The sequence below is a fragment of the Trachinotus anak genome, unplaced genomic scaffold (assembly GCF_046630095.1).
Source record: "Trachinotus anak isolate AG129_WGS33_773 ecotype Australia unplaced genomic scaffold, CSIRO_AGI_Tana_v1 ptg000009l, whole genome shotgun sequence".
In the NCBI taxonomy this organism is placed as follows: domain Eukaryota; kingdom Metazoa; phylum Chordata; class Actinopteri; order Carangiformes; family Carangidae; genus Trachinotus; species Trachinotus anak.
The window spans coordinates 17,834,557-17,859,717 of NW_027273860.1; the positions used below are offsets into that span (position 1 = coordinate 17,834,557).

Genomic DNA, 25,161 nt, shown 5'->3' on the forward strand with positions numbered 1-25,161 from the left:
GACCCAGCCCCTGGTTAAGGAACTTAAACCTCCACATGTGTTGGACACCGCTGAGTTGGAGAATCCAGACTATTTCGCAACAGAAGGACAAACAGTCAGGAGAAATAAGGCCGGTTGCAGGGTGGAGGGTTTGACATGTTTCAGGTCGCTGCAGATGGCTTATGACAGGCTGTCAACATCATCCGTGACCGTAGCTTGAAGCCACTCAGGATCTTTTTGGTGTCATTATGAACTCAGTGGTGGAACGAGACAAGCATGACAAGCCTGAAACGTTTTCCTCCTCACAGTGTATCTGAGACATTTTTATATATCAACATGCAGACACATGGTGGAGGAAGGAACTGAGTCTGCAGCAGTGTCCTTCAGACAACCATCGTCTAATGACCAGTCCAACAGGGTTGCACAGGTTAATGAAAGAAATCAAAAGCATCAGTCTAAGAAAAGCCTTTTTTTCTGCAGTTTGGACCCTTTCCTGAGATATGGTGCTGCACAAAGTCTGTGGACAATGAATGAAGTTACACTCTGATTGCAATTAGGATTTGCAGACAGTACATTATAGATGGTGAAGTGATAGAGAAGGTGTAACAGCATAACATGAACACCTTTCAAAAACCTGAATTCATAATACTGATTCACTCTTGCGCAGATTATTAGTTCAATAGTAACTTGACCTCAAGCTGGGTCGCAGGGTTTCACTTTCCTTTGTACAAGTTTATCAAGATTCTTACACTTGAAGTAGCCTGAAACCACACCTACAGTGATGTCAGAGTGTACTGGCCACACCGTGAGCATACTCTCTACATCACTGCAGCAGTATGAGAACTTTAACCACAGAAGCTCAGTTATTTTCACCCAGTATTAGAGGCCCATAAATTATTATGTATCATTACTTGTTATCTTATTTTATTTTATTCCAGACTATTCTGTGTTTTTCTGTGATCTTCTCATACTGTTTTGAAGCAGATTAGCTGAGTCTATGAGCATTAAACACTTCATAAATAATACCTTAGGATCTTTTTTTTTTTTTTTTTTTTAACTTATTAGCTCATTTAGACCTGAATATTTAATGTTATAGAGAAGACCTTAATATTTGAGGCCAAGTTTTCAGGGGCTTTAAGTTAACTTGATCTATTACATTATTAAAAACAAGAGCTGCTTCCTTTCGGGCTTGGGGATCCATGAATATACAATAGTTTTACAAAAATACTGTAGCTTTTACATCAACATACAAGCAACCATTGTAGAAGTATTGTATACATCAACCCACAATCAGAAACTAGATCATCATGACTAACTCAAGTAGGTGCCACTATCAGTAAACTGCAGTTAGCATTGGACACGGCTCACACAGCTCCATAATGACTATTTCTAGGAAAAGTATCTGAATTCTCATGCGCTAATGTTCAGTGGAACCTGAAGCATCTTCATTGTGACGAGCTGTGACCTTAAAGAAATATCTGACCGTATCTCAGTTTCTGAAAGTGCCCTGCTTCATGTGTGATCATCTCACCTTGATGTTTCCTCCACCAGGTGAATGGCTCACATTGTCCATGGAGCCCACTTTGGACTGAGCCTTTTCCCTAAAGTTCACTTTGTGGGACTCGATCTTCACGTCCCCGCCACCTGCGGCACATACGGGTAATCAGTCTGATGATCGTACACAAGCTGACACTGCATGTGTCCAGTTCTTCATGTCAAGCCGAGAAATAGAAAATCTTCTGTTCTTACATATCATTATAAATGTTGAATAAACCAAACATTAAGTGACATCTTTTCAGATGTAAATGGAATGTTGTAGTCATCTTATATATACTATACATATGGATCTACCAACAAAAGGGTAAAACTAATATGGTCAATATAAATTCCATCATTTATATTAATGAGTTAGGATCAGTATAGCTGATCTCACCAATACAGTTCAACAGCACCACAAACTGCAGCCTCCGAAACAACCATAAAGTTGTATCAACACGTCTCTGAAACAGTTTTAGCTGAAACTGAACATTAGGACCTTCATGAATGGTGGCGTTGATTTATGGAAATGAATTAGGTTTAGTTAGGTTTACCCAATAACTTGGAGACTGAGTGTATATAGAATACACTAGCGTCACAACAATATGTCCCAGCTCACCAGGCTTGTGCTTGATGTTGTCCTTGGAGCCGCACTTTGACGTCACCTTACTCAAATCCACCTTCTTGTTGAGGATCTGCACCTGTCAAATGTCACACAAGCTTTTTTACCAACAGTGTTAAACAAGGTGGGGTCAGCGGTTAAAAGAAGCTCTGGCGTAAGTGTCCCATGATAGATTTCATTTCATTTCTTAAACATATTTATTTTTAAGTTCCATTTTAACCTTGAATTATCACCATCAGAGGATTAGAGGTGATCATAAAAGACAAGGAACCGTTTCTTCCCACTTCCTCCATACTGTATGTGACAATAAACCCACTGATAGAGACAAACATCAAGTTGCAACTTCAAAATCATGTTGCTTCCATTATGATGAACTGCTGAGCTTTAGACAGTCAGATCTGGTCATCAGGAAACACATGCGTCAAGCCTGCCATTATTGAAGTAAACAGTCTCATCACAGTTACATTACAGGACCTTACTGCAGTGAAATCATTTCGTAGATGAGCTGTAAAGATGGCAGGGTAAAGATTCAGACACCAAAAGAAGAAGCTCAGGACAGGACGGTGTCATTTCAGAGAAACCAGAAATCCCCAATTCACCTCTCTGTGGTGATGCTGTCCGCACAGAACCGGCCAATCAGAGGCCTGTGGTGTTTGTTTGCTTGACTGGTGTTTAGTAAGTTAGTGACAGGGCAGGACAACACAGGAAGAGTTTAAGGAAGCAAGGGGCTGTGAAGCAGGTTGTGGGTAGAGGCTGGCGCGTTAGGCTTGCTAGCATGCTGTCCACTAACTCGCAACTCAGACGTCGAATTCCAAGAGCAGCATTTTGTGATGGCGGCCGTGAGCAGCTTGACTCAGGGAGAAAGCCTTGGATCTTTTTAAGTCTGATATTTCATGGCTGGCACTTAAAAGGACTGCGGACTCATACAATGTTTCACCTCAGCTCTGTTGTTCTTCCTAGTTTTAATTGAGTCGAATTGGCCATTGCGTATGAGCTCTGGTCGTGGGCCAGACAGTACTTACATTCCCTCCACCAGGAACATGCTTCATATTTTCCTTGGAGCCCAAGCGTGACGTGACGTGGCTGAAGTCCAGCTTTTTGGTGACTATCTGAACCTACATGGACACAGCATAGCAGCAAGAGGGGAAAGGAGAGCAGAGGAGGGCGGGGGACGGGACGGGGACGACATGAGAGGAAGTGAAAGGAGATAAGAAAAGAGGAGAAGACAGGAACAAAAGAGAGGAGAATAAAAAGGAGAGAGTAGAGGAGAAGTCACCATCACAGGTAGGGTTAGAAAAGAAAGGACAGAGGGAGGGAGCAAGGTTCACCTGGGCAAAATGGCTACAAATGTTTGAACTATTTTAGGTGTGCTTGCTGTAAACTGTTGGGTAGTTAAGACGCCTGAAATGATAAATATCGCTTGTGTAACTGATAAGGACTAAAAGATCCATCCAAATACTGCTGTAAGTCTGGAGAAAAGGAAAACAGAAGGCCTCACAGAACCTATTCTATGAAGTACACACATGCACAACACACAACACAACATATAAACATGTGACCCTGCTCAGGTTAATACAGTGGAGTCTCTGAAAACGTGTTTCATGGCGACGCTGTACATGTTTATTAGCACACTTTAACGAAACACAGATCGATGGCTGACAGAGACAACATTATCTGGATTATGACAGGTTAGAGCTGCCAGGCCAAAACGAACACACAAGGAGTTGTACCCAAATGAATTGTTACAAACATGGTGAAAAAAAAAACGTATAAAACACACACACACTGACAGATTTGTCAGCAGTGGACCACAGCCCATCTCACACAGGAAAGGTCATTACAGCAGGGACAAGAACGTAATCCCTCACTGGTTTCCCACAAAGTGAGCACCACCTGTTTGATGGTGAAGCATCACCTCTGGGGGACTGAACCTGACTGAGTTTCTGCAGTAGTAGGTAGGTTCGTTTCTGCTTGTACCAACCAGGTACCCCCATGCAAGGGACTCCCTCGTGTGTGTGTGTGTGTGTGTGTGTGTGTGTGTGTGTGTGTGTGTGTGTGTGTGTGTGTGGATTTGCTGATTGACATTACAGTAACACAATGCTACTTGCTGTTTACTACCTCGCAGGACACCCTTATCCTAACTTTATTGCAACAATCATATTCCTACCATGCAACTGTCGACACATCTCCATATCAACATATTTTGGGAATGTGTATCAATAAAACACTAGGAAGAGACAAACCCCTCTCAATACAACTATTTTCCCAGGTAATTAAAAAAAAAATCTTTGTTTTGCTTGTTTTCAATCAGCCATAAACTTTCGTCTGTTGTTAGTTTTATTATGGTTGCAGTTAAATTTACACAGCATTGCCACAAAAGTATAACTAATACAACTACAACGAATACTGTTGTGCTCAGTGTTTATCATGTTGATTTTATCTGTCTCAGCTGTGAGACTCAAAGTCTCTGCAGTGACTTGGCTGCAGGTGGTAAATACCTGGATGGCCTGTGAGTAACAACAGCATGAGCTGACACCACAGATGGTATTTATATTATATGACGAGGGATTCTCCACAGTCCGCTGGTGTGAGCTGTACACAGACCTGCTACAGGTCTCTACTGCTGGCACCGCTTCACATCCCAAATAATTCACTGAAGCAATTAAACCTCTCCCAGATGGCCACTGACCTTGATATTAATTAATCACGAGGTCAGGTTTCCTCATCACAGTCAAATTACCTTTCATATGAAACTTTTTTTTCCCCCACAGACCTGTCTGCTTTCATGGAGAGTAAATCGTGTTCATGTGCTTGAAAAACGCAGGCTGGATTTTGGCCCCAGTAGTTCAACAAAATCAAAACGAACAAAAAATACGAGAGGCGGTAAAAAGACATTTGCAAAATATGTATGAACGGAAAAGACTGAGAAAAGGAGGATAATAAAGGAAAAGGAGAGTGTAGTGATGGTGCGGGGGGATGGGGAGGGAACTCACTTTGCCCTGGCTCGTTTCTTTGGAGGCGACACCCCTGTTCTGAGAGGCAGATGACACCTGGGGAGACAAGCCCACCCCGGGTCAACAACAACACCTCATAACAACACACAAGGAGAAGAGGAGGAGGAGAACGTGCCAAGAATTGTGTACTAGAAAGAGAAAAATGGGGTTAAGGTAAGAGGAAAGGATAGAGGCAAAAGTAGAGGATGAGAAGGAGAGAAAAGATGAGGATGAAATATTAGAGCGACATGCAGAATGGAGAAAAACAAAAGAACGAGGAGAGATAAAAGAGGTCAAGGATGCAAGAAGGAACTGAGGAGCAACAAGACATGAAGAGACAGAGCAAAGAGTAATAAAAGCAGGAGGTGGAGGTGAAATCCAGAGGAACAGGAAGGAGGAGAGTAGGTAATGGTTGGGTGCACAAACAGAAGAGGGAGAGAAGGACTGAAAGGATAATTCTGGTTGGGTAAAACCTGAGTCTAGAAAATGTAGCGAGATCACTAAAAAGAAGTCTAAGAGGCACGGTTTGATTACCAACCGAGCACAGCAGGCAAGGTTAGGAGTAGAAGGCTTTTGGTAATTTTATTAACCTCAGATTCGTTTGGGAATTTGCATCAATGAATTACAATGTCAAAGGCAGATCCTCGAAACAAAGATCATTATAACTGAATTCTGTGGCCCTGTGTGAATCACTGCCCACATCTCAGATGAAAAAGATATATATATATAAAATGAGAGCTAAAAGAGAGAAAGACAAGGGAATCCTTCTTAGACACATGCTTCCTCTGCCATTTCTCCCCAGACATATGCTTTAAATGTTTCAACACAGGTTCGATGAAGGTTGTCGGCTTGAAGACGGAGTGAAACGGTTGTAAAGGAACAAGCAGAAGTGAGATATGCCAAAACTGTGGAAACCAAGAAAACCAACAGAACCAAAAGAAAGGAGATTAAGAAAGTGAGAACTGTACACTACTGCAGCTGTTGACGTGAACGCAGTGATAGAGTTGTATTTTATGCTAACATGCTAACACTACAGATACAGGAGGAACTTGAGAAGAACAGAGTAAGTGAAGAACCACAGGAAGCCAGAGTAGCATGTTAGTGGAGAGGCAGCTGGTCAGAAGATACAAGCTGGAGGTCTGAAGCTGCAGAGCCACAGTAGGACCTACCTTCCCTCCTCCAGGCTGGTGCTTCATGTTGTCTGTGGAGCCAATCTTAGAGCGCACGTTGCGGATGTCGGGGGCCGGTGCTGTGCCGGTGCGAGCTGTGGTCCTCGAGGTGGTTGTGGTAGTAGTTGTGGTTGAGGAAGCAGCCCGGGGGGCGCGGGGCACCGGGGGCTTCTTCTCTGGTACTGTGCCAGAGGTGGAGGATGGTGTGGCCGGCTTGGCTGCTGTTGTTCGAGTGCGAGGGGCAGTGTTGGTAGAACCAGTGCTGCGGGTGGTGGTGGTCTTGGGCTTGGTAGAGTCGGCTGGGGGAGAGAAAGAGAGAGATATTCAGAGTTTTGTGGCGTTTCATAGTGAGAAAAAACGAACCCGGCTCTCTCTAAATTAAAAAAGAAATATGTGTACCATCATCTTTACAGCTCAGTAATTCACACATTGGCATTTGTGCAGCAGTCAAATCTGTGTGTTCAATCTGAACAAACCCTTATACTTTAACCTCCACTTCACTTGAGTTAAGGACTATGTAGATTAAACCATGATATGTGTCATATGTCTATAGCTACATCACACAAACACCAAGCAACCCAAAGGCATTATGTATTCAGAAGGACTCTCTGTCACACACACACACTGTAGCCCTAAAGCCTAACCACACAGCACAAGCACATTGTCTGTCACTGACTGTCAACCCTGACAGATAAATGACAAGTGTCAGAGCGCCAGAAAAAACAGAAAACACAAGGCAGAAATGAGAGTGAAACAGAGCTACAAATATTCAAAGCAAGACATACAGAGAGAGAGAGAGAGAGAAGTAACCGGGCTCTGGAGATCATCCTCTCACATTCAGACCTATTTTAATGTTGAACTTACACAGCTCTTTAGGATCTTGCTGACAGCCCTACACTGCTCTGGTAAACCAATGAAAGCATCTCATTGAAGAAGACATACACCTATATAAGCACATATAAGCTTCAGGTAGCTGACTGAAGACAACACTCAATAATTCATTATGTCACAAGTTGCAAATGGACAATTGGCTTTTTTTCTGTAATAAATAATAGTCTGTAATAATAGAATAACTCTGCCCTTATTCTTTAACCTGGTAAGGGAAACTGTTTTGAGTGCAGCAAAGCAGTTATTTAAATCTCCTCCTGTACAAGTGAATACATTTGAGCATCCCTGACTTCAGCACAGCGGCAGTGCAACATTGAAATCTGTCAATCCACACACATTTCGCGATATGTCAGCTCTTTCTTTAGAGTGCTGAAGCACACTGGACCACGTGTCCTGCTGTCAATCCTCCCTGAGAGCCTTTGGGATATCTCCAGCTCCTGTTAAGACATGTTTAATTGAAGCAATCCTCCCGCCTCCATGTTTCTAAAGAGTCATTTGACTTGCCATATGAACTCTGGCAGATTATACAACCCGAGGCTGTATCAGCAGGAGCTGCAAACTCCTGTCAACAGCAAGGGGACGGTAATCCACAGACTGCTGCGGTGAAGGTTTTTAACTCTCTGGGGCCTTTCAGCAATAAAGCCTCACTCTCTATCTGAGCCTGGACCAGCATTGTCATGGTTGGACAGTGTCACACTCCTGCTGACAGCTCTCCTGTTGCCAAAATGTAAACTAATCTGTCGACAGGAGGTGAAAAGCTGGAGCTGTGTATGAAGAGAAAGAGAAGAGGGAAGACCTGAGGAAAGGATTACTGAAGAGGAAGTGAAGAAGGAAGAAGACAGAGATGTTTGCAGAGAGCAAACGACACCAGCTGGAAATAATGTCACTAGTTAGAGTCCTCAACAACGGGACTTTATTAAGTACTTGCCATTTATTTTCTAAAGGTGTCAGCTGTCAGAAGCCTCAGTAGATTCAATGAAGGCTCTAATGATTTGTCACAACATCACTTAACATTAACACTGGGTTTCCATGGAGATGCTCACCCAACGATTTACTTTTCACCTCCACCGTATCTATTGATATATGTGTCACATGACATACATATATTGCATACTGTTTCCAATTCAATTCTCATTTGGCTTCGTTTTGTATCTGACTCTTCCTGCAGGTATGTGCTTGTGTGGGAAACACTGCTGTAGTACCTGCAGAAGTCCTCAGAGTGCTGGGCTTCTTCTCCTCCCCTGGCTTGCTGTCTGTCTTAGAGGCTGAAATACACAGATGGTGGGTTTATAGGTGTTGTAAAGGACAAAAGGTACGAATAAAACTTCTTGAAATACTGGAGGTAATCATCAATCATCTACAAGACTGTAAGTCTTCCTGTTGCTGTTTGTTTTAGTAATACAGTACAAATTCATCCTAAACCATTTCAAATCTCTACATAAAAATCCTGATCTGTGTGTCTCTGTGTGTGCGCGTATCTGCCATACCCAGAGGCTTTTTGGCTGCAGTGGTGGCAGTGGTGCGAGCGGTCGCTGTCGTGCGCACTGAAGTAGTGGTTTTACTGGCTGCAGTGGGAGCAGTTCCATTTTTGGTGGCAGCGGTGGAGCCTGTTTGATTTGAGGTGGCAGTGCTGGCCTTTGGCACAGGAGGACGCTTCTCTGTGGTTGACTGAGGAGAGGGAGACACATAAAAACAAGAGAGATGTCAATTAAGAGGCCGATCAATACATGGTAACGTTAGCAGCTTTAAAAGCTACAAATCAATGGAAAACAGTGCAGTTTGTCAACAAACCAAATGCTGGCAGCACTATAGTGGGTCATAATATAATGTCCGCATGTCTGGCTGCTGTCATCAGATCAGACAAATGTTCAATGACTTCACCGTGAAATTCGGGTCAAAGATTCTGCCCCGGTGCACATAACATGTAGAGGCCGAGGCGCTCCTCGAGGATTGCTCATTTCATTCAGCAGCATATTTCGCCCCACATACAGCTGAGCCATCCTGCAACAAGCTGGCCTCGCTGAACTGAGTCACACTGCAGCCCTGGGCACTGAGAGGCTAAACAGTGGCTGCTAATTCTGTTGGCCCTGGTGTAACAGTAGTTGTAGTTAAGGAGGCAACCGACAGAGGGGGGAAGAAGGCTGATGGGGCACAAAGTGGGAAGAAGTGGCACAGGCCGATCAATGAACGAGCAGAATGTAGTAACTCAAGTGTCCAGTTTTAGAAATTATTTGAAAAAAAATGGAGCCACACAACCTCAGCCTAGTTTAGATGAGTTCAACATAAAAAGGCCTCCAGGAACGGAACTGTTAACAGTGCAGTTACATTACAGGGGGGAAAAGTTAACAAAATGTGCCTTAAAATCTAATAAGAAACTCTTTATAGGTTGTAAGAGCTTTCAGTCATTAGGACTTCTAACCCAAGTTGGTTGAAAAATTTAGAGTGAAAATTAATTCTTGACCTTGAAAACAGCAGTTGACAAAACAATCTCACCACAAAGCTGAAGATGATCATAAGATACCACTGAAAGCTCCAGAATGCCGACTTAATGGACTTTGTAATGAGATTATTTTTGTCAACTACAACTGTATTTCCAAGGAAAAAGGATGAACTAACTTTCAACCTTTACCTGGTTGTGAAAAATCCATTTATCCTCCTCCAGCATAAACCTGCTGGATTATTGTAGGATCCGTTTATTAACGATTAAATAACATTTATAACTTCAGACTTGTTGGATTGTTAAAAAGCTAGAAAAGCTAGCAGGAGCCTATGAACCCATTCTACAGGACACTTGATTAGGAAGTGGTTCCCATTTCTTTCTTTCTGAGTCGGGCCATATCAGCACATTTTTATGTGGCAGCAAAAGCAGCTCCTGTTGGGTCAGTGTTCATTAGAGGAATTACACTGCTGCGTGTTTCTGACTCCCTCTGTGTCAGAGGGGCAACAGCTTTTGTTTTCTTACATCCCCAGCATGGACTTCCTTCATATACAGCTTGTATCCTTGCCGACCTTAAAACTGCACTCATGAGGGAGTTCTGATACACGACTGTGAGCCTGTGCACGCTAACAGGCACAGACACCAGATGGCCAAATTCTCTGACCAAGGGCGGAGCAGATTTTTGTGAGTCCAAAAACAAACAAACCTTCAAACTAAACTCTGACCCATTTAGATACAGAAGTTGTATTATTATTATTATTATTATTACTATTATTATTATTTTATTTTATTTTTTGATGCAAAGCCATCAGGTGTGTTTTCTTAATGTCCGGCTGCAGTTTGAGTCAGTGTGACCTTAATGCTTAAAAACAGCACTTCCAGGAGACTTGTATAGACTTTTCAGTGGGTTGTTGTTGTCCTTTAAATCCTGGTGCATCCTGGTGCGTTGTTCCATGTAATGGAGCATTCTGCCGCCTTTGGACAGATGTTCTGACAGCTGACACTCACCTTGGGTTTGACGTCACGTGCAGAGGTTGTGGCTGATGACGAGGGGCGGCTGGTAGAGGTGGTGGAGGGCCGCTTTGGGCCAGCAGTGGTTGTGGATGGTGCCTTTGCTGTGGTTGTTTTTTTGTCTGAGGTGGAGGTGGTGGAGGAGGGTGTGGGGCGCTTAGTAGGGGCTGCGGGCGAACCACCGCTAGCAGCCGCAGAGCTTGGCCGCATTTTGGCAGCGGTGCTGGGTTTGGTCGCCCCGGCAGCAGGCTGAGATGCAGGATCAAGATGTACAGGATGGATGGAGGGTCAAAATAAGAGGGGGAAGCAAAGGAAATGGAGAAAGAAAAATAAGGACAATGGAGGATAACGGCAGCAGGGTTCAGCAGCACAAGCAGCAATTAAATCATAAATAATATGATCAAAAAATGATGTGCTAAAAATAATAATTAGAACCAAAACTGTTGTTAATACAACCGTATGACTTTAAATAGTCATATGGCAAATACAGTATGTTTTGTACTGTATATATACAGTAGGCATAAACAAAGCAGAGGCACAGGCATTAGCAACATGCACGATGAATCACTTCCTGTTACTAAAAATTAAACATGTTGTGCAACTCTCGTCAAGTATACCACACTTTCTTCTCCAAACGATTTCGACCTCTGTCAACTTTACAAGAGAAATGTAAATGACCGTAAATATAAAATACAAAGCTTAGGCAGTAGAGTTTTAAAGATTTGGTACTTTTTCCTCTAAAAAATGAGATTTCCTTTTATTTTTTAAAGAATAATATTAATTTCAGTTAAAGGTTTGATATGTTGATATTGACAGTGTAGATTTACTTTGACATTGATCAGGACTATTTATATTTATAGATGTTATGAGATGAAAAAGAATGAAGGTTAATAAAATCAAACAAATTTTACTCTTTTTGCCTGCGAAATGGAAATGTCCCTGTTTTATTCATCTACAATGAAAGAGAACATATTTTACATGTACATATTGTAAAATATTTTGAATAGATAGTGGAAATGTTTTATATTCCTTTATATTTATCAGTATTGGGAATCGGTGCTTTACTTTGTAACATATTACAGTAATGTATTTATGTTTTTCCAGTAATGAGCAGTGTAAGAGCTATAATATTCACTTTGCCTCTCACCAGGAAGGAGCTGGTGTTGAGAGGAAAGCTTCACTGGTTTGCTGTGTGCAGTAACTGCTTAAGGTCAAATAACAGGCTGTCTCACTTTCAAACCACCCTGTGGGCTTTCTATTTCTATACATGTAAAATACAGTAGATGTGACGTGTGTGTGTGTGTGTGTGTGTGTGTGTGTGTGTGTGTGTGTGTGTGTGTGTGTGTGTGTGTGTGTGTGTGTGGAGTTGTCTTAAGGCACCTTTGAAGCAGTAGCACCAGACTTCAACTTGTCCAGGGCTGTAATTTACACTTCTCTTGTAAGGTCAAAGGAAGAATTCCCAAACTTTATTGTTTATCACTGGTTCTCAAACTAGGGTGCAGGCCCCTTTGGGGGTCATATTGCCTTTTGAAGTGGGGGTTGCTGTCAAACTAAGTTGAATGAATATGATTTGGTTTGCTGATACTATCAAGCTGAATATTATAATTCAACATGGATCCTCTTCATTTCTTTCCCCATCATTGTTAATGACTGATAAAAGTTGTGCCTGGGGCGTGGGGGTTTATTTTTTTCAGCCTTTTAAGGGGGGCATGCTAGAACATTTTGAGAACTACTGTTTTTTATTGGGAAAACAGGAAACAATCTCCACCTTGATAAAGGTGATTTAGCTAAAAAAGTTTGGTAAACTGGAGCGAGAGTTTGTGAGATGTTAGAATTTCATCTCTTTCTTAAAATGAAAGATTAAAACTCATTCTCCGGTATCACATACCATAACGAAAACAGAACCCTTTAACTTACCTTGATTTTCCTGTTGGAAACGCGTCTGTGATGTAATGTCTTACACTATAACACAGTGATCTGGTTTCTGGTCTAATGTGATCTTAATGAAACAAACTTTGACCCACAACTGTTTTCAGTTTATGCTCCATGGATCCTTTCAGTATATCGCTATGTTCAGTAGAAACATCTCATCTTTGTACCCTATAATAAATCCTACCTTGGTCTTCTTCTCTGCGCCTGCCAGGTCTTTGTTGGGTGTTGCGCTGCTTCCATTCACTGCAGGTTTTGCTTTTTTGGTCTTCTCTCCTCCCTCTGCTTTTGCTGCCTTGTCCTTCTTCTCATCCTTCTTCTCAGCAGTCTTTTTTTCAGCCGCTATTTTGTCCTGCTTCTCCTCCTTTTCGTTCTTCTGTGTCGGTTTTTCTGCAGGCTTCTCGGGCGGTTTCTCCGCCTTGTCGTCTTTCTCGTTCTTCTTGGCTTCCTCCATGTCGGCCAGCTCTTTCTTGGTTTCTTCCACCTCTGCCGTCACCTTCGTCTCGGTGTCAGCCTTCTTCTCCGGCTCGTCATAGCTGGTATCGAGCTTGACGGGTGTCAGCTGTTGCTCTGGGGTCTTCTCCACTTTGTCAGTGTGCTGCTCTTTGTCATCCTTCACCTCTGTTTTCAAAGGTTTCTCACTGTTCTTGTTCTCTGTCTTTTCTTCCACTTTGGACGTCTCATTTTTGTCCATCTTTTCCACATCCTCTACTTTTTCTGTCACCACCACTTTCTCCTTTTTCTCGGTCATGTCCAGTTTGTCTGTCTCCGTCGGTTTCTCTGGTGATTCATCTGCCTTGTTGATTTTATCCTCTTTTTCTGCCTTTGGTTGCACCGACTCCACTTTCTCGGTCTCTTTTTCTTTCCCCTTCTCCGTCTCCTTCTTTATCTCCTCCACCTTTGCTTGCTGCTTGTCTGTCTCCTTCGCTTTTTCTGTCACTTTCTCCTCTTTAACTTTTTCAGCCTCTTTCTCTTTCACCTTTTCTGCTGTTTTCTCCGTCTCTTTCTCTTTCTCCTTCTCCTTTTCTTTTTCTTTCTCCTCTTTTACCCTTTCTGCTGTTTTCTCCTTCTCTTTCTCCTTTTCTTTTTCTTTCTCCTCTTTTACCCTTTCGGCTTCTTTCTCCTTCTCTTTCTCCACCTCTTTCTGCTTTTCCTTCTCTGTTTCTTTCTCCACCTTAGCTGGAGTCTCAGTGCTTGCAAATTCAACCTTGACACTCTTCTGCTCAGCTTTGTCCACAGGTTCCACCTTCTTCACGTTATCCTCCTGCTTCTCCTCCTTCTTCTCCATTTTGTCTGATTTCACTGGGGAAAAAAACAGAAATGAAAGGTTTTAATTTAATTAAGAAATCACTGAAATATATTACAAAACCCAGGAACTCATCATTGACTTCAGGCACAATGTCCAATCCAAAAACATATCTCAGATGAAGCCACAAGCATCATGGACTAACTTTAATCTCTCTGCACACATGTGAGAAAATCACTCAAACAGAATATGAACTCAGAACACATCCCTAAAGACTCGCTCACTAAAGAAACTCAAACTGAAGCACAGACTCCCACTGCAGCTTTACACAGCCTTCACTGAAACTATACTCAGTCAAATTATGAGAGTGAGCCCCTGGGCTCAGATACAGAACTCTCCCACCCCCTCCCCCCGCCACCAGCGCTTTGCATTTTCAGCAACACTGTACAGCTTATTAAAAACTGTCAAACGCCTCCGCTGGTTGAAGCTGCACGAGCCTCAGTGTTTTCTTCACGCTGGAGGACGAGAGCGACTGTTTGATGCTCCACTCTGACACATGTCTGCACAGATATTACACCAAATACTCAAGGGTACAATACAAAATAATACGGAAAATCATTAAAGGAAACCCGACTGTAGATTATACCTTGTTAGAGCAGCGTAATATGGCTCATTGTAGCTGGAATATGCAGTGTGCAGTTGTGAAAAAGCAAAAATATAACAAAATAAGTATTGGATCAGACTCAGTGTGGACACACAAATAACAAGCGGATCATCTAAAGTGCAGACAAATGCGGAGGACAACAGAGTGAGACAGAGGAGATATCTGCTTTCTCCCTCAGTCTTAATCTCTCCTGGTCGCTTCCCCTTCCTGCACTTGACAGATCATCCCTCCACTGTACAAGTTCTGCATCTTTGCTGTAACCTCTCCTCTTCCTACCACTCCGTCATCACTGCCTCCAGGACACTGAGCTATTACTTCAACCTATGTTTAGTTTCTATCCGAGGCGTGTCCCTTTTTCATATTCTCACATTTCGTCTTGGACGCCACACGTTTCAAATGAAGGAACAGAGCAATACAGCTGAACTCTACCAGCCTCTCCTCTATCTCTCCCCATCTGTCTTGACCAATCTCTACAGTCCAGTGTCATCTGATAAGGCAGAAATTGCTCCTAATGAAAACAGATCCCTTCCTGGAACACAGCTCAGGTTATCACAAGAGAGGACACAAACAGTTTGGACAGAAAGGTTAAAAGTACAAGATAGATCGACAGGACATCAACACTTAGGCTGAGATTTTCCTACAGCAGATTTATACTCTCGTGGTTCTTTAGATAAGTCAGTGGGTTAAACTAAAATGAAGCTGACTTTGTAAATCTGGAATATTTCACAACTGGTCTGCAGATGTGAAATGAAGACTAATGAATCTGGAGGATGTTGTTGACCCACTAAACCAAAATATCACGCAACATAAACAAGGAAGAACAAAAGGAGATTTTTCTCTCTTGTTGACTCGCTGGATGAAATAAGGGGATCATCTGACCTCAGGTGATGATAACTTGCTGACTCAGGTCGTGTTCCACATTAGAGGCCGGATCCTCCGAAGTCCACATGTTTAAAATCACTTTGTTTCTCCAGATGATCTAAATCACTTCATTTAGTGGTAAAACCAAACTTGAGTGGAGGCAAATCTCTCACTGCTCAGAAGTGTGTGGTCAGGAAGTAGGTCTATAAACTGTGAGGGATGTTGTTGTCAGTTTGGTAATCATCTGACCATCCACCTTTTGTTCTCTTGTTCTTTTGTTTTCTTGTTCTTTTTATCAGTGTTGCAGTGTTTCATTAGTCATATGAATAAATGCTAATATTATGACGGCTTTTCCTTTTATCTTATATAACCTCTAATCTCTGTCCCAGGCTTCATCACCTACAACAGGGACAAAACAGGGGCAACAGAAGTTATCTGATTGGTGTTTCATTCATTCATTTCTTGACCTGACTGCAGGTTTGTTCACCTGAAATACTGCAAAAGTTAAAGTAAAGTTTACTTTACAGAAAACATGTTGTTTTAATTTCTCCCTCACAGTCACTTCTGTTGCCTTTACACGTTTTTGGCAGACCAATCAGAAAACAAAGAGAAAAAAATTACAGATTATCGGAGGACTGAGAATTTGAAAAATCACAACAAAAGAAAGAGAGGGGTGGTCTTACATCCAAGTGCGTGAGAGTCAGTGAGTGGGTGAATAGATAGAGCAGGAAGAAAGACAAATAGAGAGGGAGCACAAAGAACTGATGATGAATGTTTATGTTTTCCTCTTTCTTATCTGCTTTGTTGTTGCTGTTTTTAATATTAACTTTAGTTTTATAGCTTTTTAGTTTAGTTTACAAAATCACACCATGGTGATAATGGCCTCTTAAATGAACCTGCAAGCTTGTGTACAAAAAAAGCAAAGGACCGAAGAAACAGAAGGAGGACAACACAGGGAGGAAGAAAGGAAATGAGGGAACGAGACAAGGGAATTGAGGTGTAAAGCTCTGACAAGAACACAATGACAGTTGCTTACAAAACATACAGCGACCCGGGACCTGGAACAGTGACAGACATCAGACCAAAGCCCCGTATATCGTCACAAATAGGTGATGATATATGAGAAAACAAAAACTAACCTAAATAACACAAGACAACGGTGTGACAAGACAAAGGGAAGAGGAACAGGAACAAACAAGGCCTTCGTTTTCTCCACTGTAAACAATGAGAGACTCGAGAGATCCACTTGATCCTGTAATTAGGGCAGAAATCTGATATGTGTCACAGCTGGGGAAAACCTGGTGAAAATGTCTTCATTGAAACAAACAGCAGGAGGTGGGTTTTAACCCTTTCTGTACTACTCCTTTGTCCATTTTCTTCTTTTATTTCATCTAATTCGTCCTGCTGTTAATAAACCCTGAGGGTCACCACTGTTTGTCCTCAGTGCCACTGACTTTACTTGACAAAGACGTTGTCACAGAAACATCATCAGGTACAAATGGCCCAGAATTGTTGTTAAAGTCCAAAAAACAAGACAATCATGGATTAAAATGTCATCAATGCAGCTGGAATTGTCTTCTTCTTTTCCTCTGCATTTGTCTCTCAATCACTAAATTCAACTTCCACTTGTCTTTTCTCTTTAAGACAGGGGTCCATTTGTTTGCGTCCGTCTACTCTTTTTTTTTTTTTTTTACCCCTTCATTATTCCTGTTTCCCTCCACTCATCCCTCTTCTCCAATCCTGCTGCTTCAGTTCTTACCAGCAAATGCAATTAACAAGCAGAATCCAGAATCCAGAATCACAGACCGATGGGACCGGAGGTGTCACATGAGCTGAAAATGTGACTCTGGTTGAACAATCCAGCATCAAAAAGAGAAAAAATGAAAAAGCAATCACTGTCTTCCCTGGAGAAAGACATGAATTATTGATACAGCCTCTGACTGGAAGCACCACTCATGGACAAAGGGTGTGCCTCGAGGGTGGATGAAGGGTGAAAGGGAGCATTAGCGAAGGAGATATTTCAGAGCACGCTGGCAGCGTGGAGGTTCGGCATGATGTCAGTCATAACTCCTGGAGTTCAGCCAAGAATTCATTTTGACCATATGAATGTGAGATTCATGTTAAGTATCTGATGTTTTTATTTCAATGAAGCCACTGCGTATCGTGTACGAACCACTCACATGAAGAGCTTCACTGTGGCAAACCCACACAGGTGATAATGTCAGGGTAAGAAAAGAAAAGCACAGGTGTGAAGAATAACATGGATTTCATTTACCTGGCTTCGCAACCCTGTGCTTTTTCCTGCTCTGACAAGTCAAAATATCAGCTCTGAAAAGGGACTATTCATCCTGAAGGAGGGCTGTTCTGTGCTCTGTTGCACCTGTGTGAGACAGCTTTTTACAGTCACCACTGTATTCCTCCGAGAAGTTTCTCTTAGGGAACGAACAAAATGCATGAGTCATGACCGAATATTTGGCTTTTAAGTCTAAACACATCTTTATTTAGCCATTTGCAGGATGGGTGTGCTACTGGTGAACTCTCACCTGACGAAAGATGCTCATGTAAAGGTAGCATTCATCTGGGAGGGAAGGAGGGGGGCAGGACAAAGGAATAAGAACAACTATACAGTATATTTTGAATTGAGCTAAACCAAATCTTAGTCCTTTTAGTTTTTTCTCTCTCTTTTTATGTTTTTTATTCATTTATTCATTGTAGGGGTGGGGCAGAGGTAGTTATTTAATAAATTCATAAATAAATGAGCAATCTGCAGCAAACTTGCGCAGCTACTTGAAACCCTTGCATGAGCAAACTGTACAGAATAAAGAAAGTTACAGGAAACAGAATATGAAAATGTTCCTGCATGATGCCCAATGTCTGTAGAAATCAGGTATCAAAATGACATCACTGTTGTCAGAAAAGCTGGGTCTTTCTGCAGTGCCTCATTGCTTGCCACCATTGCAAGCCACATTTTTAGCAGGATCTGAACCTGCTGCAGCCGCAGAGCTGCCGAGGCTCCGGGACACCACTGGGTTGGCTCAGGACAGCAGAGAACAATGAGAATCAGTGTGCGGCGAGCCAATTCATTTGAAGGTTTCATTAACATAATGATAACACTTAGAGCTCATTTAGGGCAGTTAAGTCCAGACTCTCCTGAAGAGCAGCGCCTCAATTCTGTTTTTTTTTTGTCTTGTCTTATTACTATGGTGAAATATGCTGTCTCTGCTCCATCATTACAATAGCTGCCTCATTTCAAGTAGTTTCAAAAAGGCATGATTGTCATTTATAAAGCATAATGGAAGCTGTTCATTAGCATGGCATACATATGCATATGTTTAAGAGTATCTGCTGCACTGGTCCCTTCAGACTTTTTGCACAATACTGCTGTATATCACTATTACTGCAAGTTTTCCTTACTATTCAAGCTCCTTAAGTGAGAGCCAATGAAAACGTCCATCATCTTCATCTTCCATAAGGAATCCAAAGCAATTACACAGAGTTTAAGGTGGAGTTGTGATCAGCCGATGTTCCAGTCCTTAATAAACTACTCAGACTGATTTCTAAAGCCGTCATTTGGCTCCTCAAGTGGATTATGAAAATCAGCTCTTACAGACGCCGTCTCATTAAAGCGATGTCACTCTGTGCTCCACGGCGCTCGAAGCTCTATGGTGAAGCAGAGATCGTCAGTCTTGACAACAGCAACTCTCAGTGAAGTGAAGGCCACACTTCATCACTGCCTTTTAGTAGCACATCATCCAACAAAGTCCAACCACTTTTAAGTGGTTGTGAAGAGTTGACTTTGTGATTGATTGTTGCATCTGAAGTGTGAGACCTTGGCTGTCTTAGTAACATTACAGCCAGGCAGCTGGTGCTGTTAAAGGTGTCCGTAGCAGAGCTGCTTTAAACACTGTTTTTATTCCCTTTATTTACAGACTTGTGACATAACCACTGCAACCACTGAAAAGCCATCCTTTGTGATGTGACAGATACTGTAGCTTTGTATTCCCACAGGTTGCCAACACACTACACATATATCTACATGAAGGGACAGAAAAGAGCACCTGTCTCACATTTTGTGCTGTAGAATAAAAACAATTAACTTTAATTGTTTCTCCTTTATGTGTTGTCTCTCTTTTTCCTTATCTCAATTTGTGACGTATACGCTTGAAATTTTTGGCACTGCAGCTCCCATAATGCTTTGTGTGAAGATCAGGGCTGGGTATCGAACTTCGATACTTTTACAGACACTGTTGCATTTCAGCAAACTGACAACGATCAGCAAAAGCAAACACGTGCCCAAGTCCAAACATTTTCTTCTTTTATTCATGCGACAATTATCTGCTGGACTCTCTGAGTGAAGGCAGCTGAACATCTCCCTGAAACCAGGAAATATTACAGGACAAAAAGAATTTGACATGACAGTAGATCTACTCACCGACTCGGGGTGTATGCTTAGTGTGGGATCTGCTTTGTGTCTGCTGATGCACTGACCTCTTTTGGTTTATTTAAAGTTTATTTAAATTCCCTCTTTTCAAATCGGTGGGAACTCCGCTTTGTGCACTATTTCATTTTACTAATCCTTCTGTTCTTCTTCTTATTTCTTCCTCTTCCTCCTCTCTATACACTTTTAACTTTTTTCCCATTCATTCTCTTTATTCTTTATGTCTTCCCCATCTATCCAAACATGGTTCATCATGGTTCTGCTTCCATTTCTTTCTCTTTATGTCCTGTTTTCTCTTTCTACTCCACCCAACCCTCTTTCTTCTTTTTCTCAGTTTAAAATCTGTTTATTATTGTTTCACATATCCCCTCTACAGAGATGGAACTAAGACCAAGCTATAGTATGCTGCACTTTGGCAGCTCATACATTAGAGATTCATGCATTGCCTACAATATATCACTGTTCCAAAACATCTTTTTTTTTCCAAAGAACCCAGTGTTTTTGAGCTTTGTCCACTGTGGCTATAACAGCAGGAGCTGCAGAAATCATTTCATGACCTTGGTATGAAAGTAAACACATAAACACAGCACACAGCCTGTGGCTAGGTGACTATGCCGTGCTCCTATTTAGACTTCAGGGGGCAGAAAATAAAGATCACTGCCCCTTTAACAGACCAGTGGCCAGGCTGGCAGCCTCTGCCACACTTGGCTTTGTGGCGAGCGACAAAAACAACCCTGGTGTATGAACAGGGAGGAGAGAAAAGAGACAAAGAGACAGAGAAAGTAAAGAGAGAGAAAGTGTGGGGACGGAGACAGAGTGAAAGAAATATGGTCATTACTGATAGCGCCACAATATTGGGCCACACATCCTAGTCGATGACCCCATTTTGACACAGAGGTGATCATCATTCGACGTGACTATGACCCCCTTTCAGCCATTTTGGCTCTGCCTGTCCTCACTAAGGGTCTAATGAGCATTCAGAGTAAGACAGAAGAAAGAGCTAGAACGAGACGGCGGCGTAGACAAACAGAAACTGAAGGAAAGCTGAAGCATGAGAGAAAATGAGGCAGGACAAAGACAGAGCCTCCTTCAACTGTAATGAGCTGTGCTGTCCTGACCCTGCGTCCAAATGTCAGCTGGAGAGTCAGCGTCTACACAGCCTTGTGCTGCAAGCCTATTGTGCCGCATCACACATGAACATGCACATGAACAGACACGCTGAGTCGCACATACAGACGCCCACCTGTGTCCAACAATGCACAAACTGAGACGACATACCTTTTATTCCAATGCTCACACACTGTTAAATAATTATGCACACACTCTGTACAGTTTCTGGCAGATCAGCACCTAAAATTGCACTTGTGTGTTTGACCGACACAATGAGACAGATACTACCAACCCGGAATGTCAAGTAGCCTGCGGCGGGCTGCTCCGTTATTGTCGACTTCTCACAGCTTTTCATTTCTCTTTCACTCTCTGTCTCGCGCTGTCTGACACTCCCCCTTTCAGTCTGGCTCTATTCTCAGGCCGGCTTAGACCAGAAAAACCAAATCCAGATAGACACTGACTGGAGTCAATCAATAAAGCACTAAGACAATGAATCACCGACTTCATCAAGAGACCAAAACACCCACAATCTTATCACAATCTGCCCTGCTTTTATCACAATACAGTAGCCCCCAATAATAAGTGCAGTGCTGAGATGCTATTTGAATTCTGCATCTCTTCCATGTGCTTCATTGTAGCCCACAGACTGCAAAACTACAGTGTCTAAAGACGGAAAACAGCACTTGATCGAGACATAACCTTTACCTGCTTGCATGCCGTACCCACTACCCTTTGAGACCCGACAGATACTAGGTTACATCCTCTCCCTGTGTTGTACTTGTGGATTATTTGATGGATTAAACGATCAATGACCACAAGGACAAGAGTCCAATCTGTCTATATTACATGCTCATATTCTTGAGACTCTTCATCAGACTAGCAGTCTGTCAAATGTCTACATAGTGAAGGCAGACCAGTGGGTAGTATAGTAAGAGGTTAACCAACAAACTCTTTTTCCTCGTGCAGACATGTTCGGCACTCAACGTTGACAATCGGCGAACAAGAATTAAAAAGGGGAGATCGCAAACATCACCTCCACCTACCATCCACTGTGATGAAAGGATTGGTGCTGGAGTTCAAGCCAAGGTTGCTATAGCCACCAGTTGCGAGGTCACCATCAACACCTCCTGCCACTGTCAAAGTGTTGCCAGCTCCAAAGTCTCCACTCGCACCAGTGTTGGGTTTAGTATCCACTGCTTCATCGCTGTCAAACTCAGCACCTTTAACCATGTCAGATTTGGCATCAGTGTTGGCGCCTACAGTCAGAGCACAGCTGGTGTCCATGCTGCCGAACCCTTTCGGGCTGAGGGGCACTGGAAGTACGATACCACCGGGCTCCGTCTCCACCCTAAAGCCCTCCATCGAGGCCTCTAGTGGTGTGAGAGAGAAGCCAGCATTGTCATCGCTCAGTGGTGGGAATGGGGAGAGGCAGAGGCGGGGTTCAGGCGGGGATTGCCGCAGGTCTGTGTGTGTGGCGCCCGCTGCTGAGAGGGTAGGTGGCGGGGTCGGGGGCTGATCTTCTGCGACGGTCAGTGAGCGCTTCATGGAGTGTGGTGAGCGACGTGGACCACCAATGGGTGAAACCAGCTGGTCTAGTCCTGCCCCATTGCCACCTGGGTATTTATCAGGCAGCTCTAGACTGGTGGGTACTGACAGGTGGGAACATTCAGACATTGCTCGCCGCATAGCCTTCCTCTGCTGCTGAGCCCGCCCCATGAAACAGGGCTCCAGCTCCTCCTCTTCTTCCATCTCTTCCTCATCACTGTTGTCCCCTGAAGAGCCCTGGGATAACTGCAGAGCCCCCAGGGCAGCCCCGGCCCCAGCAACAACCTCATCACCCCTCTCCGAATGGTTGTCATTGACAACTCCTATAACACAGTAGTTAGGGGCCACCTGGGGCATGGCAACCTTTGGGCTGGATTCAGCAAAACTGGAGCTGTTCCATGGTTCAGATGGAGAGTCTCCATCTACTGGAGATGCCTCCATCAGCGAGGCTCCCATTGACTGTGGAGCTACTGCAGTAGCTGGTGATGACAGCTCCACACGCCTGACCGGAGAGCCAGGAACCGTTGGCAGGGACACCCTGCTGATGCCACCACATCCCAGGGCAGAGGGTAACCTGCCTGGGGAAGCTGGGGAGGGGGATGGGGAGGAGGAGAGAGGGCTGTCTGGGCTCTCCCCTGCACTACCCAGTGAGGCGTTACCCAGTGAGGTGCTTCCTGAGATGCCCCCAACACTCCCCGGCACCTTCAGCTCTGCGTCCATGCTGCCCCTACCTGGATGCTCAAAGAAGCACAGCTTGTCTTCGTCTGTGAGTCCAGTTGGCGCCAGAGGTCCATCACCTACCACCAGGCCCCTCGGGGTGCCCATGTCCAAGCCCGAAGGGTGCTGCCAATCCCAGCTCTGAGCTGGCACTGAGGGTGACAGGGCCGGCACCTTACACAGCTCACTGTAGTCAGAGAAAGGAGAGCCGGGCTGCTGATCGGAAAGAGAAGACATGCTGTCTCCCCTTTCTATTCTCTTTCTCCCCTTTTCTTTGTTTCACCGTCTGTCTTTGTTTCAGTCTCAGGTGTCTAGAGGTAACTGTCACCACTTCTCTTCCCTCTCTCTTTGTTATTTTGTGCTGTTCCTTTTTTTTTCAGTCACTCAGGTGCGCTCTGTTTGTGTGTGTGTCTCTTGTGCTGCGTCTCCGCTCTGAACTCAAACGCACACTGAGGGTGAACTGGCTGTGCAGCTCTCTCCCTTGCTCCATCTCTCTCTCTCTCTCCCTCTGGTTCTCTCACTGATTATCACAGCAGTCACATGACCCAGTTGTGGCTGCCAATTGGCTACTGCCTGTTCCCAGATCCCACCCACTGTGGTGGAGTGAGTAAGCCCCCTCCCCTCTAGTTTTCTCTTTCACTCCACGTTTTCCTTCCCTCAACCTCTTTCTTTCTCTAGCTCTGTCTCATGGTAAAAAAAAAAAAAAAAGAAAAAAAAACACACACACACACACACACACACACACACACACACACACACACACACAGAGCTCTGCCTTCCCCCTGGTGAGGGCTGAGTCGGGGCTGAGGCAGGCGCTTCGGGGGGAGAGTGGATTTGAACTCAAGACCTTTCCAGACCATGCACATACTACGCATCAGACACACACACACACACACACACACACACACACACACTCAGAAACACTTTTTCTCCTCACTTCACACACCCCTCCTCTGTACTTTATTAGCTCCTCTCTTTTGTCTGACCCAGTGTTGTGTGTAATGTAAAAAAAATAAAATGGGTCCAGTGTACTGTCTCTCTGGTGGTGGTGGTGATGGTGGTGGTGGTGGTGGTGGGGGGGGGGGTGGGGGGGGGGCTTTGTGCAGCCGTGTTACAAACAACAGGTCCCTTGTTGTAAGGCAGCAGACACGCTCGGCTCCACCATGTGCAGGTGTGTGGTAGCCAGAGGGAAAGAAAGAGAGACGGATCGGATGAGAGAAGGTGACACAGCTGTGAGAGTATTTGAATGGCTGTGTATGTGTGTATGAGATGAGATGATCAGTGCATCGCCCAGCCTTTTGAAGTAGAAGAAGAAAAAGAGGAAGGAGTAAAGCCTCTGGTAAAGAGGTTGCGATGTCTGTCAGACTGCATCTGGTCATGAATCACACTACGCCTCACACACTCCTACCATTCTCACACACACACACACACACACACACACACACATATACACACACACACACACACACACACACACACACACACACACTTCGATCATCAAAAATACAGACAAATTGCATGTTCTCACACATATACGGATGTAAACACACAGTGCATGCACCTGAGTAATCAGTCTGCCACATAGAACTGCCGCATTCAGACGTGCACACACACAGTTACACACACAATTCAGGCTAACTCAGACGAACAGACTGAGTCCAGTCTGTCGGCGTTGAACCGGAGCTCGGCTTGGCTTCCTGCACAGAAACAATTTCAGCTCCATTCTGTCTTCCTGTTCGCAACAAAACTGCCATTTCAGATTAAATTAAACGACACAGGCAAACGTTTACTGACGCTATCATGAGGGCTAATGGGGCACTGATTAATTTATTGTTGTTCGTACAGCAATATGACTTTTACAGTAACAGGCTCAGGAAATTATAATGGGAAACTATTCCTGATGAGTAAGTGCTTAGTAGTTTTGATATTTTATCGTATTTTAGTAAAATGTCTCCTTGTTTTCTGATCTGCAGGATAATGCACATTTCCTCAATACTGCTCTAATTCACTAATTAA

General features: G+C 43.6%; 1 protein-coding gene across 16 annotated transcripts in view; it reads right to left on the reverse strand.

The window, feature by feature from the left end:
• LOC139625543 (microtubule-associated protein 4) overlaps positions 1 to 25,161 on the reverse strand; it is a 118,541-nt gene that overhangs the window by 2,949 nt on the left and 90,431 nt on the right. For 12 of the 16 annotated variants that reach the window (XM_071485605.1, XM_071485606.1, XM_071485604.1 and 9 more), the window contains 9 exons: positions 12,752 to 13,866; positions 10,633 to 10,884; positions 8,675 to 8,855; positions 8,390 to 8,452; positions 6,300 to 6,598; positions 5,131 to 5,187; positions 3,160 to 3,252; positions 2,135 to 2,216; positions 1,511 to 1,623 (listed from right to left, as the gene is read on the reverse strand). In XM_071485605.1, the coding sequence (XP_071341706.1) occupies positions 1,511 to 1,623; positions 2,135 to 2,216; positions 3,160 to 3,252; positions 5,131 to 5,187; positions 6,300 to 6,598; positions 8,390 to 8,452; positions 8,675 to 8,855; positions 10,633 to 10,884; positions 12,752 to 13,866 (2,255 nt within the window). Of the gene's footprint in view, positions 1 to 1,510; positions 1,624 to 2,134; positions 2,217 to 3,159; positions 3,253 to 5,130; positions 5,188 to 6,299; positions 6,599 to 8,389; positions 8,453 to 8,674; positions 8,856 to 10,632; positions 10,885 to 12,751; positions 13,867 to 21,926; positions 23,712 to 25,161 lie in introns of those variants that run through there. The other 4 variants (XM_071485614.1, XM_071485612.1, XM_071485607.1 and 1 more) reach the window with 4 other exon arrangements.